The sequence below is a fragment of the Paroedura picta genome, chromosome 3 (genome assembly GCF_049243985.1).
Source record: "Paroedura picta isolate Pp20150507F chromosome 3, Ppicta_v3.0, whole genome shotgun sequence".
In the NCBI taxonomy this organism is placed as follows: Eukaryota; Metazoa; Chordata; class Lepidosauria; order Squamata; family Gekkonidae; genus Paroedura; species Paroedura picta.
The window spans coordinates 66,423,407-66,443,511 of record NC_135371.1 but is presented as its reverse complement, the minus strand read 5'-3'; the positions used below and the strand labels follow the sequence as shown (position 1 = coordinate 66,443,511).

The following is a 20,105-nucleotide window of genomic DNA, read 5'->3' as shown; positions in this document are numbered from 1 at the left end:
TTTTTTAATGCACAGCATTATGTGTAGCTCTAATTTTCCATTTAACTCAAATTTATTTCCCTTGTTTCTCACCACTGTTCTGGAACTCCTTAAAAGGGTTTCTCTGACCACCTCTCTGTGATAATTCCAGCCTGGCCCTGGGCAGGGCCATATTAGCCTGCTGTAATGAGAATAAAGAGCCTCTTGTGGCGCAGAGTGGTAAGGCAGCTGTCTGAAAGATTTGCCCATGAGGCTGGGAGTTCAATCCCAGCAGCTGGCTCAAGGTTGACTCGGCCTTCCATCCTTCCGAGGTCGGTAAAATGAGTACCCAGCTTGCTGCTGGGGGGTAAACGGTCATGACTGGGGAAGGCACTGGCAAACCACCCAGTATTGAGTCTGCCATGAAAATGCTGGAGGGCGTCACCCCAAGGGTCAGACATGACCCGGTGCTTGCACAGGGGATACCTTTACCTTAATGAGAATAAGCAGGCTGGTAGCATTGAAGAGGAAAAACTTATTACAACCGAAACTTCCGTGGATTGCAGCCCTCCCTTTCAGACGCCTCTGTCTGCTATGGAAGAGCTAGCGTGCTCGCCTAGGAACGAGAATGAGACGGAACAGCCAATGAGGGAAGCGTTTCTGGCGGAGCACAGTAATCGGCGGGCTGGGTGTCCAAGCCAGCGTGTCCCTGCTGGGCGGGGAGACCCGCTGGGGAGGCGGCAGGATGTTCCTCTCCAGACGCAAGTCTATGTATCGTCGAGCGGGCAGCGGGTAAATATATGGTCGGCGAGGCGATAAGAGAAAGGAAAAACTACGTGCGGTCGAGAAGGGGGGTGGGAGGGAAGGAGCCGGGAGATCCTCGTGCAAAGCGAAGAGCTAATGGGTCCGTCTCCAGCACGGCTCGGCATAGTTTGCTTTAAATGCTAAAGCTGAAAGTCTGTCTGCCTCTCCGCTCCCTCCTTCGCTCCGCCGCACATTAGAGTGGCGACCCAGTGATAGAGGTGCCCTGGCAAGGCAAACACGCGTGGATCCCCAGGACCAAGTTTATCACCAGTCGCCGTCTCTCACGAGCGCATCCTTTCGCTTCCTTCCGCGCAGTCAAATTACTGCTGTTTATCCTTGCAGGAGGACTCGAAACATTGCACGACAGGCGGAGAGGGAAAGGCCAGTGCCGGAGGTTGTCAACGGGGAGACAGAAAGCTTGGGGACAGTTTCTGTGCAGATGAGTGGGAACAGAAAAACTGGAGTGGAAAAGTGCTAGAACCTTTCTTTTCCCCGAGCTTCTCCATTAGCATTTACATTTCACTGGCTTTGGGCTAAAGAGATAGCAATAGAGGTGGGGTTATCTCTCCGAGTCTTTCCCCCTCTTCTGAATTCAGCAACAAAAGGGGCGGGAGGTGGGGAAAGGTTACAACGAAGAAAGGGTTAAAGAGAAATCATTCCATTCAGAGTGGGTGAGGAGGACCAGAGTGGGAGCTGACATAAGCTACTTAATCAAGGAATGTGAAGCGTGAAACATTATACAAAGCCAAATTGGGAGGACAGTATATAAATCTAATAAATAGAGAGCCTGCATGGCATAGTGGTTAAGAGTGGTGGCTTCTAATCTTGCAAGCCTGGTTTGATTCCTTTGTTCTGAGTAGCCCTAACCACTTGACATACGTGTTGGATTAGGAGGAGGAGTTTTCAGATCAGGGAATATAATTTAGAGGTACACATGGATCCCTACATTTTATACTACACATACCTGGCATAAGGAACACATTTCCAATGAACATGAAGGAGTAGCAGTGGTTAAGAGTGTAAACTGTGATGTTCCTAGTTCAAACCACCTTACTTCAGGCTTAAACTCATTTGACAGCTGAACCGCTGCCTGACGTCCACAGTTAGGGAATAACAGTGAACTACAGTTAGGGTTTGTAAGGTTTACCACAATGGAATCTGCCAATGCATATATACAAGGGTCTGTAAGACGGGGCTCGTCCGCCAGGCATATGGTTGAGGCCAGGGTGGGGTTCTGACATTCGATCTAGGGCTCCCTGTGTCCATCTGACTGATCTGGTGCCTCACTCCCACTAGGAGAACAGCAGGATGCTTGTCCCCCGACTGAACGAGGGAAATAGACAGTGGTTTTTGCCTGCTGCCTTGGTATTAATAATATTTACTATTAAGGGGAATTTACGGGGTTTTATTGTATTTTATTCTTTTATCTCTGTAAACCGCCGTGAGCCCAGTCAGGAATGGCAATATATAAATCCAAGAAGTAAATAAGTAAATAAGTAAATAAATACAAATATTATTGGTATTTTTCCACATCCATTCAGTTCTGGTTAGTTATTTGCACGTTACTGTAATAACCTTGGTGAAGTTCTTGATGCCAAAGAGTAGACAAAACTAGAGGCCTGAACATCAACTGCTTTGGATGGGTCGGCTATACTTATTCTGAGGACTCTTATAGCAGTTTGTCTCCTTTTGTACTGTTTCAGAAAAGTTCATCCAGTCTCACTCTACTGTGTTGCTTTGTTGTGATTCTGTTTTAGGTCCTGCCAGCTGTTGGGCATCCTGCCTTGGAAATGCTCCCTCTTTCAACTCTTCTTCATTGTACTTTTGCTGGGTTTTCTCTCCCTGTTGTGGCTCCAGCTCAGTTGCTCAGGAGACATGGCCAGAAATCGAGGAGTTCAGGCCACAGTACCTGGGAAACCCTGCCTGCCTGAGGCTCTACCTCAGCTTCCTGATGACCCTTCATGGGGGCCCCACCGGCTGGCCGTGTTGGTGCCCTTTCGTGAGCGCTTTGAAGAGCTACTAGCCTTTGTACCCCACATGCATCGCTTCCTCAGCAGGAAGAAAATACTCCATAATATCTTCATACTTAACCAGGTGGATCATTACAGGTACTGTGAGGTATGGGTGAACATGACCACTGTATGTATGATTTCTCCCATGTTCTAACCTGTTCTTTATCCTAGAATTGTTATGTTCCTTTTTCAGAGCAACTTTGTGTAAGTCTTTAAATGATATTGTGCTCCCCACTTTTGATGGGATTCAGCTGACCTGTGTTAGACAAGACCCAGCATTACTGCAGGAGAAGCACATTAATGCAGCTAAAAAGAAATCCCCCCAACTTAATTTGCTTACTCCTACATTGATTCAGCTGATCAGGCTACCTCCATCCATGTTATGGTAACATTAAGACTGAAATGCATGCTACATAGATTGTCCCTTGCAATCAACTCTGAGACTTCAGATAGTGCAGAATGCTGCAGCATGGTTATTATCTGGAGCTAGGTGGACATGACCTTCATTCTGCAGTCGCTCTATTGGCTCAATACAAGCTATTGGCTATCACATACTAAGTCCTTCGCAGCCTTGGATGCTCATATTTGCCTCTCCATCTATGTTCTGCTGCAACAGTTTCTCTCATCTTAGCAGGGCCTGCAGATGCCATTCAACTGATGAGCAAGTACATGTGTCTTCTCTGTAGGGGCCCCCACCCTATGGAACTGTCTGCCTGATAGGATCAGGGAGATTCTCATATTCCTGGCATTTCAAAACCTGTGTAAAACAGAATTGGTCTGGAGGCCATTTTTATAAAGGAAATACTGCTACAAAAGTGACAGATTGGCCCTAGAAAATGTACTGTGCTTCTAATAACATAACACCATATTTTGAATTATTCAACATGTCATGGTGAATACTTAGTTCAGCTTTATTTCAAATATATCTGCAATTCCTAGTCATGTTAGATTGCTTAAAATGGTAATCCATGTTGAGGCCCAAGTGAGAACCACTCCATACCATAGTTGGCATGCTTCCCATAGAATTTTCTTGGCAAGAAAAATGGGGTGGTTTGCCAGTTCCTTCCCCTTTCCTCTGCATTTGGACTGCAGGCTGTGAGCTCCGCAGTTAACCCCCCTTACCATGGTGAGGAATGCATAGGACTTCAAGGGGGACAGTGAACAATAAATAATGTAAATATAACATTCTTGGGGTAGCTTCTTTTTCTTTTTAAGCCTTAAGAAAACATATGAAGAACAAGGTTGAAGTTGTCGTTCAAAAGCATTAGTTTCTGGAATGATATCCTGTTGGGGCAATTTATTGTGTTGGGGCTAACAATTCTGTAGTTCTTTTAATCTGTATTTTTAACGTTTCAGGAGGGTAGCCATACTGGTCTGCAGCAGAAAAGCCAGATTCTCATCAAGTAGTACCTTAGAGACAAACTAGATTTTGGGGGATACATTTTTGAAAGTCAAAGCTCCCTTTTCTGATGAGCTTATACCTTGAAAATGTTATTGGTCTCTTAAGGTGCTGCTGGACTGGAATCCTGGCTCTTTAGTTTATACAGTGTTCCATACAGTTCTACCTGGGGTGGCTTGCAGACCTGGTGTTTAATTTGAGCTAAAATTATTTAGAAATCAGCTCCAATAAACATGCTGCAGAGTTTCACTTGATCTGCTTCCACATAGTGGTGATTCTCTGTGTAGCTTTCTGTTTCACTGGGAATGCAGAAATTTTCCATGCAGTCTTCTTGTCTCAGCCCTTACAATTGCCATTTCCCTTCTTGCCACCAGAGGGCTTTTTGTGCTTTGTTTTTTAAGACCTGCAGTTGACAATATTAGAAGGCCATCTATCTATGCTTTATTGATTATTCTAGTTTGACTTTAGAAGCTATGGGATGCCTTACATGAATTGGGAGGGTCGTCTCACTTAACTCACCTTGTCAGTTCATTGTACACCAACCAGGAGGTCACAGTACGAACAATATATGGAGACACTGATTGGTTCAAGGTCAGCTGAGGAGTGGGACAAGGGTGTATCTTGTCACCCTTTCTTTTTAACCTTTATGCAGAGGTAATTATGCGGAAGCTTAATCTGGAAAAATCTACGATGGGAGTCAAAATTGAAGGTTGTAACATCAATAATCTCTGCTATGCAGATGATACAACACTCCTTGCTGAATCGGAGCATGATCTGAAGACCCTGATAAAGAGACTAAAAGAAGAAAGTGAAAAGATGGTACTATACCTAAATATCAAAAAGACCAAGATCATGACAACTATGGGCAGTAGCAACAAAGTCACAACTGACAATAACATTGAATGTATTGATGATTTCATCTTTCTTGGCTCTATGTTCACTCGAAGTGGTGGATGCAGCCATGAAATCAAATGCCAAATAACACTGGGCCAGAACGCAATGTTAAGCATGAACCAAATACAAAAGATACAGATGTCAGCCTTAACACAAAGTGCCAGCTAGTCAATGCCATTGCCTTCCCCATAACAACCTATGGATGTGAAAGCTGGACCTTGAAGAAAGAAGGCAGGAGGAAAATAGATGCTTTTGAATTATGGTGTTGGAGATGAATGCTGTGAATGCCATGGACAGCCAGAGTTACCAACAAGATAGTTTGAGAGAGGAGCAAACCAATGTCATTAGAAGGCAAGATAAACCTAACTTACTTTGGACACATCATGCAATCAAATTCGTTGTAGAAATCATTAATGCTCGGCATGGTCAGCAGCAAAAGGAAACGTGGTCACCAAAGGATCTGCTGGCTCGACATGATCAAAGCCAATACAGGGAAGACCATGGACCAACTGAAAGAGGTGGTCATTGACAGAGACGTGTGGCAAAGTCTTTCCTATAGAATCACCAAGGGTCGGACACAACTGAACATATAACATCATCATCAGTAGACATACTGCCAGAGACTCATCATCACCATCAATCCACTAGGTCTCCTGAATTCCCAACTTTCATTTTTTTAAAATAAGTCTCTAGCCCTTTTTGTTGTAGAGGTAGGAAGGAAATGGCATAACAAAAAGGGCTGGACATTTTTTAAAAATGAAAGCTGGAATTCAGGGTAACTAGTAGCTAGATTGTTATTTCATTCATCCATTTATTCAAGGAAGTCTACATACCACAGAATTTTAGACAAAATAATCTTTTTTGTCGCAAAGCAGCTCCTGATTGGGCCCTCCAAGTGTCCATCCACGGCCAAGCCGCCAAAGGGGAGACGCGGCTCTCCATTGGCAGCTTGGCCGGCCCTCTCTTGGCCGGCTGGGGACTCTGTAAGTCCTCCGGCACCCCCACTCCTCCATCTTTGGAAAGGAGCAGGGATGCCACATCAAAGACGCGGCGTCCCTGCTCCTTTCCCACCCCGGGGACCCTACCCATTGGGGGGGAGCTGACATCGCTGGCCGCCTTCTCCCACCGCCCTGACCACTGGAGCCGCGGAACGCCTCCCAATCTGCCCCCCTCCCACTTCGGGCCCATGCCGCCAGCCACCGGCGCCATTACCTCGCCACCGCTGATCGCTGCCTGTCCCCACGCCCAGGAGGGCCTCACGAATGCGCTCGTCTCAGCACCGCCACTTGCCGCCGCGCCAAGCAATCACCCGCCTCGCCACCAGCAACAGTCCCTTGGTCGATCCGGCCACACCCGCAACGCCTCGCACCCCGGTACATGCTGCTGCCAGTGGCTCCCGCCGCAACCTCATGGAGCTGCAGACCCGCCCCCGCAACAGGCTGCCGCGACCAGCCACCCCACCCGGACGCACCCACAACCTCGCCGTGCCGCTGCGCAGCTGCTGACACCGGAGCCGCCCGCCCCACGGTGCCAGGTAGGCCGTGACCGCCCGGACCACTACACCAGGCCTCAGGTCCAGCCCCGCGATGCCTTCCTAGCGCCCGTTGTATTCGCACTACAGCGGGCTTAGTTTCTAGTCTTAACACAGCCACCGGCCAAGGGAGCCCCCGGCAGTCGCGTGGAGCCTCAGGCCGCCGGCAAGGGAGCAACTGCGGCTCGCAGTTGCTCCCTTGTCGGCAGGGCAGGAATTCTCCCGGCCGATGGCCCAGAGGATGGTCTGTCCGGAGGAAGGGGCCAATCGGCACCCTTCCTCATCCCGGACAGAGCCCGCCCTAACTCCTCCCACTAAGCCCTTACGGCTTTATTTAGTCCGCGGCGCCCATGGCGCCGCGGGATGTATTAAAACTAGTAACTAAGCCGCGGTGGGAGCCACTGGCAGCAGCGTGTCCTTTGCCTAGCGCCCGCTGTATTTTTATTACAGCGGGCTTGATTACTAGTATAACAATAATTGAAATACACGAGAAAAAGGAACATTCAGCGATTTAGGAAGAAGTCAGTATTGAATACAATATTGAATTTCTCAATTGCTAATTGAATAAAAAGCCCCCAAGCCCTTGGCGTGTGTGTATGGAGGGGTCCACAGGAGGATGAATGAAAGAAAATGGTGCCAATGAGTGTAAAACCTGCAAAAATATACATTCATAAAGTCATTAAAACATAACTTGCTTGTGACACGAGCCTCAGGGAAGGACAGTATATATAAATATAATAAACATAAATGTCCACTGCCCTGAGAACAGAATGGGAAGATTACAAATTTAAAGAAATAAAATAAAAAGCTTTTCAAAAAAACTTATACCAAACCAGGTTTGGCAAAATTTCAACAAAGTTGGCGAAAACATGGAAGGTGGATGATTGGGAATGGCATGCTGCCAAAACACCCATGGAACCCAAACCTGGGCAAAACCCCTGTGTGGGAGTAACCTGCAAAGAGCATAAAGGTACAGGATACAAAGAATGCTGCTGTGTGATTCTCATACATCTCAGAAGGCAAAGGGCCTATCTGACATTTTTCTGCTTCTCCGAAGATTGGGTGCCCACCATCACTTTTCCAGTTTTGTTCCTCATTCCCTTTTCTCACTTGCTTCCAGTTCCTTCCATAAGGTTTCTGTTTTGACTTTGCCTCTTTCAGTACTCCAAATACAGCATTTGTTGTTCTTTCGTAACATATTGATCTGAATTTGTGCTATTGTACATGGATCCTTGAATATGGATTCTGACAGTTCTAGGGATTTTAAAAAATGTCCTGCCTGTTTCAAATAGACAAGAAAGATCAAATGTACATGCTTATCATGCAAAATGTTTGAAAGAGGGGGGTGGGGGAGAAACATTTGCGGGACAAACTCAGGAAGCAGAGCTCAAATAGTGGTTGGTTGCAGCACATCCTGTGCACAGTGCACCCTTCTTGTGTAATCGCTAGCAGCAGATCTTTTAAAAGTTTTGCTGATGTTCATATAGCCTGAGTAAGCAAACCCTCAGTTCTGCTTATAAACTGTCTGCAAGTCAGGGAATTTAGGGGGTTGGATAGTCCTATAGAGGTGATTTTATTAAGTGCTCAGCCACTGTGGATGATGTTAACATAACTATATGTCAGTTAATAAAATGCAAAATCTGAGGAACAAATTGTGTTTTTTTTTAAGATGTTGCTTTTGAGTAACCTTTTCTTCTAAATACCACCCCCTTCCATCTATCGTGTATACCATATGCATGACATAGAGCTAAATTCAGCAATTAACTCTGCTTGGGGGATAATTGAGTTTCAAGATCATGCAGCTTTTTCCCCCCTAAGGCACTGTGGCTTTGCCACCGCTATAATAGAATGTCATGTGCATATAATCCCATGCTATTAGCCTTCTATTTCCCCAGATTATAGAGTTTGTGGAGAAATAGTTCAGGAGACTGGTGCAGAGGTGGAAGCTTTAGGCTGTTGCTTAAATATAGACACAGTTAACTTCTGTGGACACTTGATTCTTTCTGGAGTCTTCTGCAGTTCTTCAGTGGACATGCCAGCCCACCCCTCCATCATCTTTCCATCCTTCCCCCCCATCTCAAAAAAACAAGCACCAACCTAAACCTTGAATGCTGGAAGCAGTACAGGAAAGGGTAGCTTTAAATTTGTAATCTTCCTAAGTGCTTGAAGGCCTTTTCCTGTATCAAGAGGCTAAAGCATTTCAGGATTTTTAGTTAGAATTATCAATCATTCTGATAACAGAGTTGGGGGGGGTCACCCTGTGAAAATAACTGCCGGTTAACATCCTTCCCCTCATGACTCAGTGCCATGCCAGTCCGGGGGGGGGGGGGGTTGTCTAAAAGGCTTAAATGGGAGGATTAAGGGGGCACATTAAACAAAATATTTAAGTGCAAACAGTGATTTTTGCAGAGTTGCATAATTTGATCTAATTATGGAAACTGAGGATTAGCGTGGAGTTCTAGACTTTTGCTGTATGTGTAGGAATACTTTTGATACATAATAATAACTGGGTAGAATTTTGTACCTGGAAGACAGTCCAGGGGTTTAGGGATAATCTGCTTACCCTGGTTTCTTGGGCAGGTTTAACAGAGCATCTCTGATCAACGTGGGCTTCCTGGAGAGTGGCAATGACACAGACTACATTGCCATGCATGATGTGGACTTGCTGCCTCTCAATGAGGAATTGGACTACAGCTTCCCAGCCACTGGTCCTTTCCATGTGGCATCACCTGAGCTCCACCCTCTCTACCACTATAGCACCTATGTGGGTGGCATCTTGCTGCTCACCAAGCAGCATTACCGAATGGTGAGGCTCATATTGTTTCCTTTACTTGGAGGGACGGCTCCTGGAAGTTTTCCTTGGGAAGTGTCTGTTATTTATCTCGGGGAGGGGGAGCAACATTGGGGAGAGTCAGCCTGCTTGCTTAGGTCTGATGCTCTGTCTTCGATCACAAAGAGCACAACCCACATCTCGAAGAATCTTGGCATAATTATGCTGGCTGTGCCTTAGTTAAGATGACATCATGCTTGTTGAAGTGAGTGGTTAACAGCAGCCTCACTGTTGTTGCAGTGCAATGGAATGTCCAACCGCTTCTGGGGCTGGGGCCGAGAGGATGATGAGTTTTACCGTCGCATCAAAGGGGCTGGACTTCAAGTAAGTGCATGCCTCTCACTAGAGGTGGGACAGCACTTGATCATCAGGGCTCCCCAAACCTACTGACCTCTTCCCTTCAATTAATATTATTTAGACGGGCCTACCACGCTGTAGTGAGATTTCTGCATGAAACATCTTCAGACAAATGGTCCCCACGGACTCTATTATTTTATTTCAGCTTTACCGGCCCTCGGGAATAACAAGTGGATATAAGACTTTCCAACACCTGCATGACCCAGCTTGGCGCAAAAGAGATCAGAAGCGCATTGCTTCCCAGAAGCAGGTGGGCATGTCTCTTCTGGCCCATCAGTGAACTGCACATGTGAAGTTTGTGGAATACTGTTGCATGCCTTGCACTGTTGCCTGAAGATTAACTGTTTGTTTAGTTAGCAGTTCTTTTGCTCAGTTCTGTGTTTCACAAGCATACGAGGGCATACGAGATGTGCTCTGAAAATTATAGAACAGTGCTTCTAATGTAGATCCAGATTGTTTCTGCAAAATCTTGACAATATTGAGCAGTAACTTCATGACTACAGGTAAGAAACCAAGTTAGATAAGGAATGATAAGAAACCAAATAATTTATGTTTTGCCAGTAGTGTCATTTCCAGTTCTTGTCCCTGTGCCTAATTTCTTCCCAGTATCCTCTATGTGCTAGCTATCTCTCCTTTAGAATTTACAAAAAAATTAAATGCACTGCGTGTATAGGAAGTACACTCATGCAAACTCATAACTCTAACTGCGGAGTTTATGCAGACTCTGGGAATCTTTAGTGGAACTTAATATAGTTAAGTGTGTTCTCAAAGTAAATAATGTTGGCACATGAGAGAATAAAAAGCTTCCAAAAAATCCTAAATGTTTACTTTTTCCATATCTGTTAGCCAGTGTTTGTAGCTGCTTCAGCACCATTTATTTTGATAAAATTTATATCCTGCTTTTCTGCCCTCATGAGGGTCACCACATGAAGCTGCCTGGTACGGAATCAGATTCTTCTACAGAGTCAACCTGGCAGAATTACATTCTAAGATCATTGCTTTTGTTTTGCTTAGAAATAAGAGTTTAGTATTTATTTGTTTGATTTTCATATTGCCCTGCACTACATTCTATTGTTACCAGAGAGGAGATTGATTTGAAGGGGGAAATGCTGATTGGGACTGTTAACACTAATCATAATGGAATCATTGCCTGGATTCCAGGTGCTGGAATTGTCCAGGCAGGCTGAATAGGACACAGAAGGGGTTTCTTTTTACAATAAACCTAAGAATCTCTGCTTCCTCTTCCCTCATTTTCTATTCTCCTGGTTATGGAAAAAAATAAAAATTATTGTCGTGTATGCTGCGAAGTGGACCCACAGAGTGAGATCCAGGATTCAAACAGCGGGGACATTTAATGCTACTGGCTAAGCATGCAGAATCCATCCTGCCACTGGGATCCTTTGAAGAGTCCAATAAGTTCAAACCAGGGATCTTGCAAGGGGCCAGTCACAGGCTCTGGTATGAACTTGGGACTTTATATAAGTTCAGGTGGTGGGCTAAGTTTCTCAGTTCAGTTGGTATGATATAATAGCTGATGTTTCACTCCATGAGCGACTCTGTGCCTTATTGAAGCTACTATTCAATAATTATAGCAATTTCCCCCCTGAAAATAGAGAAAGTCTGAGAAGGGGTTTTAATAGCCAGAGCATGTTAATTCAGTGCAACAGCTCCAAGTGCAATTTCTTCCCTCTTATTTCTTCAACGTAAACATCAAAGCGATTCTACGTCTGCTAAAAGTCCTGTAAAAACCCAAACCCAAATCATTTGATTTGTGCAAACCATCCTAAGTGAATTTATGGAGACTTGATTTGCACATCTCGTTCCACTTTCTAACATGGCAAAATGACGGATTTTTAAATGCAGAATTCCAGGGCCTTTGATTAGGATAAGTGTAGACTTCCTCTCCTTTGCCATAGCTATGCCCTGAACCTGTGCTTCTGCTCTTTATGACACCCCCCTCTCTTCCTGGCATTTTTCTTAGCCTTTCCATTTAGCTTTTTCATATTGGTGTCCTTTCACCTGCTCTAGAGTTTTGTGAATAATAATGGCACTTTTGTTTCCATTAGGAGCAGTTCAAGGTGGATCGTACTGGAGGCCTGACTAACCTGCAGTACAGAGTGGAATCACGTACTATGTTGAGTGTAGCAGGAGCTCCCTGCACAGTCCTCAATATCTTGCTTGACTGTGACCCCAGTGAGACACCCTGGTGCGCCTTTGGCTGAGGTGCTCACAGCACAGACTGCCCGACTGAGTTAGTGCAGCAGTAGCTGGTGGCCAGGATTGCAGCTGGACCTACTGAAGACAGATCCCCTGCAGGAACTAACAGCCTGTGGATCAGATGGTTCAAAAGAAGGCTGAGGAATCACATCAGGTGACAGGTATATGCAGGGCATTGCCTCTCCTGTGTAGATGCTGTAACGCAACCATGAATGCAAAGTTATTGGAGAGCATAAATCAGCTGAGTCGCTGTGCAGCCTGCCATTCAGAAGGATGCTGCCTCAGCTTACCTGAAGATAGTAGTGTTTGCTGGAAGAATTCATTTTTTTACCTACACTTTAGTAAACTGAAGACTAAGCAGCAGGACTGTGACTGAATCATCCTGCCTCTGCGAACCAGGGCTTCCATTCCTGGCAGGCTGGGGGACAAAGGCTTAAAGTTTGTTTTGGACACCATTTTGCTCAGGCTGATACCTAAGGGAGACAACTCTTATGATAATCTGTATCTGATTAGCTTGCTGGAAGGTTCCTTCTCTTGTGTGCCAAAATTCACATAGGTTTCTGCTGCAAAACTCCCCTTCTGTGGTGTGCCAAAACTGCTTAGGTCCCTGCTGTGAAACTTCCGTACACCCCTGCAGAGCCACCTTGCACTCTGGCTCCAAGAACATAAAATGCCTTCCACCTTACTGAATCCTATTGTGGCACAGGAACTTGGATTCGGGCTCTGTGATTATGTCAAGGTTGTTGGCTTACTGCAAAAGGGCATTAAAGCAAGTGATCATTGAAAGGATAACAGATGGAATATATGTGTGTTTATGCAGACAGGCATTGTCACATGAAGTGTCATATTCTCTTGGTTTTCTTTTTTTAACAGTAGCTTTCTGATTCTAGAATCTAAAGTTCTAACTTAAACATCTTTTCTGATCCATGATTAACCCTTGATCTCACCAGATGCTCTTTAACACCAAAGAAACCAGTTACACACACACACACACACACACACACACACACAAAGAGCTATTGTTTGAATATGATCCATTTGTACATAGCTGCCTATTTCAATGAGTCTTTTTCAGCAAGAGAGTTTTGAGTCAGAATTGAAACCCCAATATCAGGAACCAAAGCCAAAACATCTAAGACAGGAGTGAAAGCTTCTGTGTAGTCGTAGCTGGCATCTGCGGAAGCGGCTGGTGGCAGAGCTGGCATTGTGGGAGTTGCTGGTCTGATGGAGGCTCACTGCAGAGAGGTGGAGAGTCTGTGCCCGTGGTGGGGTTTTACTGGATCCTGCAGCATGCAGAGGAGGAAGAGATGATTGCCAGGGCTCCATAGCAATACCAGCTGCCTCTGGACTCCTCTCTTCTTTCAGAGGTTTAGATTTTTTCTTGGGAGGCTGGGGAAAGATGCTACCAAACTGTTCCAGGGTACTTGGATGCTCTGACTGACTTATGTAAGGTGAATGGGCTGTTAAATTCACAGCTTCAGATGCAAGCTCTTTGTAGTCATACGATGTGAGCTTCTGCAGCTCTGTTGTAGATGTTGGTTTTCTCCCAGTAATGGTTGCTGTAAGAGAGTAAAGTCATAAGGGATATAGTTTTAACTTCCTAGCTACCCATCCAGCAGTTTCCACTTAAAACTCCACACCATGGGGGAGGATTGTCCTAGCAGCCATTGCACTGTAAACCACATGAAAAAAAAAGATTTTCTTAAGGCATAGATATCCTTGGGTTACCTGCTCTGCTACACAGTGTAGAATGTGGAAACCAAACCCAAGGTTATTAGAGAACAGAGAAACCATGCATTCAAAGTTAGTTTTCAACGTGGTTTCCAATGTTATGTCTTGTTTCTCTTTCCTGGTTTCTAGGTCTCTGGGTCTGCTTTACTGATTCCCATTCTTAGCCTAATCTTTCCTTGCCAGTCCATTCACTATTCAAATATTTTTTTTTCAGCTACTCAAATACTACAGTTAGGTAGGTTACTCTTTATGTTACCAATTGCCAAATCTAAGGTCCCTTAAAAAAAAAAACCTTGCGAATTATTTTTGGCATAATGATGGGGAGGGGGACCTGTAAGGACTTGCAGAGGAGAAGAAAATCATTCTCCCCCCACCTTGCATCAGCTTTGACTTCCTTTCTCCCCACTATCCCCAAAGGCTCATCTCTTGGGGCATTCCTACAGGTTTGCTGACCCCATTGTGTGGATTTCCTGTCTGCATGGGAGCTAGCTCTTGGATGTTCGATATAGGGATTATACTTAACCTGTGAATAAAAAGGCCAGTCAAGTAGAGTGTTTGAGAAACAACAAGGCATGGTGCAGGCACAGGACTGTACTGATGAGACTTCCTAATTTGTATAGAGCTACAAAAAAGTAGGTTCAGACTTGAACAAGACAATAATGCAAAGAAGAAGAACAATACTTTTTCCCAGCCCTTCCCAGCTGCAGACCATAGCCCTCTGGTAGTGTGACCTTTCTGACCTCACTGTTCAGCTAGGAGGAAGCTCTGTGATAGCAGGCAGGGGCTGGCAGGAGCCAATGCAGGAGGCTGGCTTCAAGCTTGAAAAATCTTCATCTTCAGTCATCTGGTTCTTTCTTGGGTTGTATGCAAGCTAATTAAGCAGTTACTGAACTCGGGTGCCTGCTGCCTGTTTGCATGCGGAAGGAGGACATGTGAAATGAACCAATGGGTATGACGACTCCATTTCCACTCTTGGCCCAGAGCAGCTATCTTATAAGCCTAGTCAGCCTAGCTATGCTTCCTCGTGTAATGAAGAACAGTAGTTCTGCCTCAAGCCTGCTTCTGCTCCATGTCCCAAAGGTATGTGGTGCTGACTTATAGCTGCTGTTCCTGCTCTGCCATAAGGATGAAACCTTAAGGATGTGTGTGGAGAAATCAGTCACAGGAAGGGGTTTTTCAACTCATTGTTGTCAATAGGTCTTTGGGAAGAGCTGTAATTGTCTAGGGAGGCAGCTCCGTGTCTTAGTCACCTGCTACCATGGGCAAGGAGCTCCCCAACTTGGGTCCCGACTTTGCTGCTGAGGTCTCTAGCTCCGTGTTCATGCTGGAAGCAGAGGAATCCTCATTGTTTCCCTGTGAAAGAAAAGCACAAGGGTAGTACAGGAGCCAAAGAGATAAACATGCTGCTGTTCAAATACCTATATTTAATTAGAATCCCTGTCTGCTGCCCCAGCTAGGCACTGCACTATGTAGCCAGACATCCTATGACGTATGTGGTCTAGTTGGTTCTTTCCCCAGCATTACTTCCTTTCCCTCATTTGAGAACTGTATTCCCGAACTAAGTGAGAAGGGGAGCAAACTCGTGTTTCATTTACATGCGGGAGGGGTGCTTTCTTGGAAACTGATCTGTAGTATTCTTTCTTGAGTAGTATTTTTTGTTCTAGCAGGAAGGGAAGCTTGGCACTGCATTGTCCAGGTATTTTGAACACATTTTGAACTAATCAAATGTGATACCAGGAATGCTTTTTCAGTCTGGAATATGGGACAGGAAGTAGAAAAGAACTGTTTATAAGCTGAATGTCTGTTCTAACCTATGTTGGTCTATCATTAAGTTTTATTCATGTAGATAATGCAACATAAATTCATATGGCACTTATGGAACACAGCCTGTGCTTTTGGGTTCTCCTGGCTGCAGCCCTTCCAAGAGAGAATTAAAGGCTTGGCAATGTGTTTGCCCGGCCCCACGTACCATGCTGGATGAGCAGGACTGAGTTTCTTTGTATGCCTTGTACTTTCTGCCCTTTCTGCTGCCACAGAATCTGGTGAAGAAAGACCAGGCCCCAGAAGAGCTGAGTGATGTCTCTCTGCTTGGTGAGATCTGCAGGAACTGGATGTCGAGCTGTAACTGACCTCTCATCTTCTCTTTCTTCCCATGGCGCGACTGCAGCACAAACCACCTGCAGACATAAAATAATGGTCCTAGCAACATGTAGTCAACTCCTGCCAGCTATCTCTGCATTATATGTTTCTTGACCCTTAGGTGACACCATAGTGGATCAAGCTTTGGCCTCTGATACCATATGCTCTGGTAGAAAGCTGATGTTGATTTATCAGCTGGTAACAGACTAGTGTGAATGTAACAATATTGCTAGCTGATCTGTAGGATGCAGCTGAATGTCGAAAATAATTTGACCATTCCTGTAGTCATGGGTAGGGGAAGATATACAATAAAAGTTCTTGCCATCCCTTGGCTAGATCCTACAGATGACCATCTACTTACTTGGTTGTCCAGCAACCACTTTAAGAAACAGCATGGTGCTAGGATATCTATTCACTACAACAGCTATCTGTCCTTCAATGAAATTGGTAAATGTGTTGGGGATGCTGTTTTGCTGTCAATAGAGCTGGCTAGATTCTGCACTTAGGTATATACTAACACTTTTGCATTAATGTCTAGTATTAAATTATGCTAAATATATTCCCATTAAATTAAAAGAGCAATCTAGCAGTCAGAGAATACTTCTAGGAACAGAGAATACTTCCCCATGACTTCTAGTCTGATACTTTTCTTTCCAATGCTTATTGGTATCCAATCCCTGACACAAATTCCAGAATTCTGCAAAGTAAGTGCAGGTGCATTCTGACACCATCTTAATATGTATGTATTATTTTTTTACCATGAGAATGTATGCTACCTTGGCTATACGGGGTCCTCAACCCCCGGTCTGCGGCTCGGTACCGGGCCGCGAAGGCCATGGTACCGGGCCACTAGCAGCTGCGCCTGCCCTCCCCCCTTGCAGCGAGAGGGAGGGAAAGAGGCAGGCACGGCCGCCGGCACGCCAGCGACGCAAACGGGCACACGTGGAGCTGCCGCACATGCGTGTTTGCGCCCCCTGCTGGCGAAAACGCGCACGTACGGCAGCTCTGCGCATGTGCGTTAGCGCCACCTAGTGGCGAAAATGCATATGCACGGTTAGTGCGCGTGTACATTTATGTGCAGCGGCGGCAGCCGGGCCACCGGCTCTCTCCCACCCTCGGAGGTGGTCCCCAACTACAAGAAGGTTGGGGACCGCTAGGCTATAGGATACAGTTACTAATAACGTTTGCCTTGTTTTTGCTGCCTATATGTGGTCTTATCCTTTTTACTAAGGCCAGGGTAACAAAGTTATCCCCTTATGCTGCATTCTCCCATATCCCATACTTGATGCCACCCTGCAGCTTGGATAGGTGAACTCTAACACAATGGGGGTGGTGCGGGCAAGCTGACAATGCTCACTTATTTTTTCTCTTTGTTTTGTCCTGGAAGAGTTGGGACAGGGGCAAAGAGATTCTCCCCAGGAACTGGTTGAAATGATGCAAAGACTGGTGCATGACAGTAAGGATGAGGCTGTGTTCTTCTGAGTCATCCAGCACACTGGGCAGCTGCAGTAAACATTCCTCATGCCACTCGGGACTTTGGCTGTGGGATGCAATAGAGGTCCTGAACTTTTGCTTTTGTAGCTGGATCACAACATAGGTGTTGCTAGCAGTTCCCTTTGAGCGCAGGGAGGAGGCCCGCAGGACAGTCACACGCAGGTGAGTAGGATGCCACTCCTGCTCATTTTCTCTATCTTCCACCTCTCTGGGGAGAGAAATATTATTACTAATTTGTGTGGTGTATCTAATGTAGCATATGATATATGCTAACGCAGGGGCCAGCAATATTCTGTGGATGAAACGGAGAGCAAAGAACTGGCTAAGACACAACCAGTTCTTGGCAGTTTTAGCAACTGTAGCTTCAGGAGTGGCATAAAAACATAAATTGGCAGGCAGGATTAAGAACTCTTAGTGGCAGAACAGATACTGAAAAAGAACAAAGTTTAAGTCCCATTGAAGACCAACTAATTTTTACTTAAGGTTTATGCTTTGTGTGCATAGCACACTTTTGTCAGACAATGAAATGGGAGTTACAGGACTACATATATAAGTAGAGAGTGGGTCATGGATTAGTACACAGCATAATGAAGATGTTTATCAAGAGTCTTGTAGAAATAATGAGCTAAGTTTATCAGGTAATCTATAATCATCATTGGCTATATATAAGGCCTGGAATAGATGTCACAAAGCGTGGTCAAATAGTAAGCCCACAATACCCTCATTTCTTCTCCCAGTCATGCTTTGAAAAACTCAGGTAGCCTATATGAGTAAAAAAAGATTGTGGTACAAAAGTGCTATTTTTATTTATATCCTGTAGTCCATCTTTCTTATTGAGACTTAAGATGAACCACACAGCACATGAGATACAAAAGTGATGTGAAAATCTCCCTTGAGAAATCAAAAAGGAGCAGTAGAAAGGGTGACTGAAGGACTGGGTGAAGACATTTATTAATTTTATTTATATTTATATACCGCCCTCCCCAAAGGCTCAGGGCAGTTCACTTAAAACATAAACAATATTGATAACTTAGTCTAACAATAATAAAGTTATAACAACAAGCAACATGGAACATGAGAAAAATATGGAGAACATTAACGCATACTGATAGCCCAGTGGATTGGGTGGAATTGTAATGGGTGCCATAGGTGGGAGGCTCACAGGGAGGGCCCATGGGAACTGGTTGAGGCCTAGCGGTGAGGCCTAGCCTGTGTACAGAGGCCCTATAATGTTACCAGTCCAAAAAAAAAAAAAAATTAAGTGCAATCCTATATACTATATAGAGTTACTTTAAGCCCATTCATTTCAAACGAGTAATTCTGTTTAGGTCTGCTGTAAAATTATTTTAAAGTCAAATTGAGGTCCTAGTCTGAATTTTATTTAGTTTGTACATAAACCCAGCTCTGGCTGGCAGAGTGCTATCCTTGGGTTGGGAAATTCTTGGGAGATTTGGAGGCTGACCCTGGGGACAACAGGGTTTGGGGAGGGAAGGGATCTCAGTGAGGTTACAATGTCCATCTTCCAAAGCAGCAATTTTATTCAGGGAAAGCAATATCTATAGTATGCAGATCAGTTACAATTCCTAAAGAACCCCAAACCCCATCTGGAGGTTGGCAGCTCTGGGCTGAAGTGTAGGAGAGCAAGAGCCACGCTCACATTCCTGCTCAGCTGTGAATATCAGGGCTGGACAGTCTTCTTCCCTCCCTTCTCCTCCAACCCTTTTCCTCCGTAACATCTTAATTTTTGCAACATCTGATGAAGGGATCATATAAACGTTCACAATATTTTGTATTATTTTGAAAAGATACCAATGAAAAGATATTTCCTGGATTTTGGTAAGACTGTGGGAGACGCAGAGTTCTTTGGAAGAAGGCTGGGATGGAAATGTTAAGAACGAATAGCAGAGTTATTTGAGGTAGAGGGAGTGCACTGAGGCCCCGGTAAGCTGCGCCACAAGACGGGGCGATTCTTTACCCAGTCATAGGGAAGAGTCTTAGGGGTCCCTCATTTCCGTTGAGCTCCATGTAGGCCGCTCTAACACAACAGGGTCTTGTCCCTTAGCAACGGAGCGCACGCGGCGTAAAGTTCCTATCTCGGGCGTAGAACGGGTCTCGCGGGTCCTGAAAGGGGCGGGGTTATGCTTAACTCCTCCTCCTGCAGAAGCCTGCGTTGATCGCTGGCGAGGATGGCTTTGGAATCTGGGAAGCGATTTCAAAGGGAAGGCACTGGAAGTTGATTTTGGTGTCAGGCTGTGTACATCGCAAATAAGCCCTGTTTCGGTTCTGCCATTCAGAACCGATGACGCATTCAAAGTTCCCTGAAGAGCCGACGCACGGTTTGTGACCACGACCTCCACGAGTGGATTAGAACGTCGGAACGGAGAGCACAGCACTATCTCCCACTCATTCGAGAACTTTGAGGACATTTGTTTCCCCTACTTTTTCCTTCAGATTCTTGCAGTCCCAGACCTATTGCTAACCAAACGAAAGAAGTCTGGTGGTTAGTTTTTTGTTGTTGTTATGTGCGAAGTCGTGTCCGACCCATCGCGACCCCATGACAATGATGCTCCAGGCCTTCCTGTCCTCTACCATTCCCCGGAGTCCATTTAAGTTTGCACCCACTGCTTCAGTGACTCCATCCAGCCACCTCATTCTCTGTCGTCCCCTTCTTTTGCCCTCCATTGCTCCCAGCATTAGGCTCTTCTCCAGGGAGTCCTTCCTTCTCATGAGGTGGCCAAA

General features: G+C 45.3%; 2 protein-coding genes across 3 annotated transcripts; one reads left to right on the top strand and one right to left on the bottom strand.

Moving 5' to 3' along the window:
- The first annotated feature begins 611 nt into the window (after positions 1-611).
- B4GALT7 (beta-1,4-galactosyltransferase 7) lies at positions 612-12,794 on the top strand. The gene is made up of 6 exons (XM_077326191.1): positions 612-750; positions 2,520-2,870; positions 9,179-9,404; positions 9,669-9,752; positions 9,931-10,035; positions 11,852-12,794. The coding sequence occupies exons 1-6, from the start codon at positions 704-706 to the stop codon at positions 12,005-12,007; spliced, it is 969 nt and encodes a 322-aa protein (XP_077182306.1). The 5' UTR covers positions 612-703; the 3' UTR covers positions 12,008-12,794.
- A 225-nt stretch (positions 12,795-13,019) lies between these two features.
- LOC143832190 (uncharacterized) lies at positions 13,020-19,711 on the bottom strand. Of its 2 annotated transcripts, none has more exons than XR_013229129.1 (5): positions 19,176-19,711; positions 17,230-17,574; positions 15,703-15,910; positions 14,984-15,086; positions 13,020-13,561 (listed from the first exon to the last, which is right to left on the bottom strand). XR_013229129.1 is itself a non-coding variant. In XM_077326190.1 (5 exons), exons 1-5 carry the CDS (start codon positions 19,389-19,391, stop codon positions 13,113-13,115), a joined length of 1,155 nt encoding a protein of 384 aa, XP_077182305.1. In that variant the 5' UTR covers positions 19,392-19,711; the 3' UTR covers positions 13,020-13,112. The 2 variants fall into 2 exon arrangements, 1 of the variants encoding a protein (XP_077182305.1); XM_077326190.1 differs by having other exon boundaries at positions 19,342-19,711.
- Positions 19,712-20,105: the final 394 nt, after the last annotated feature.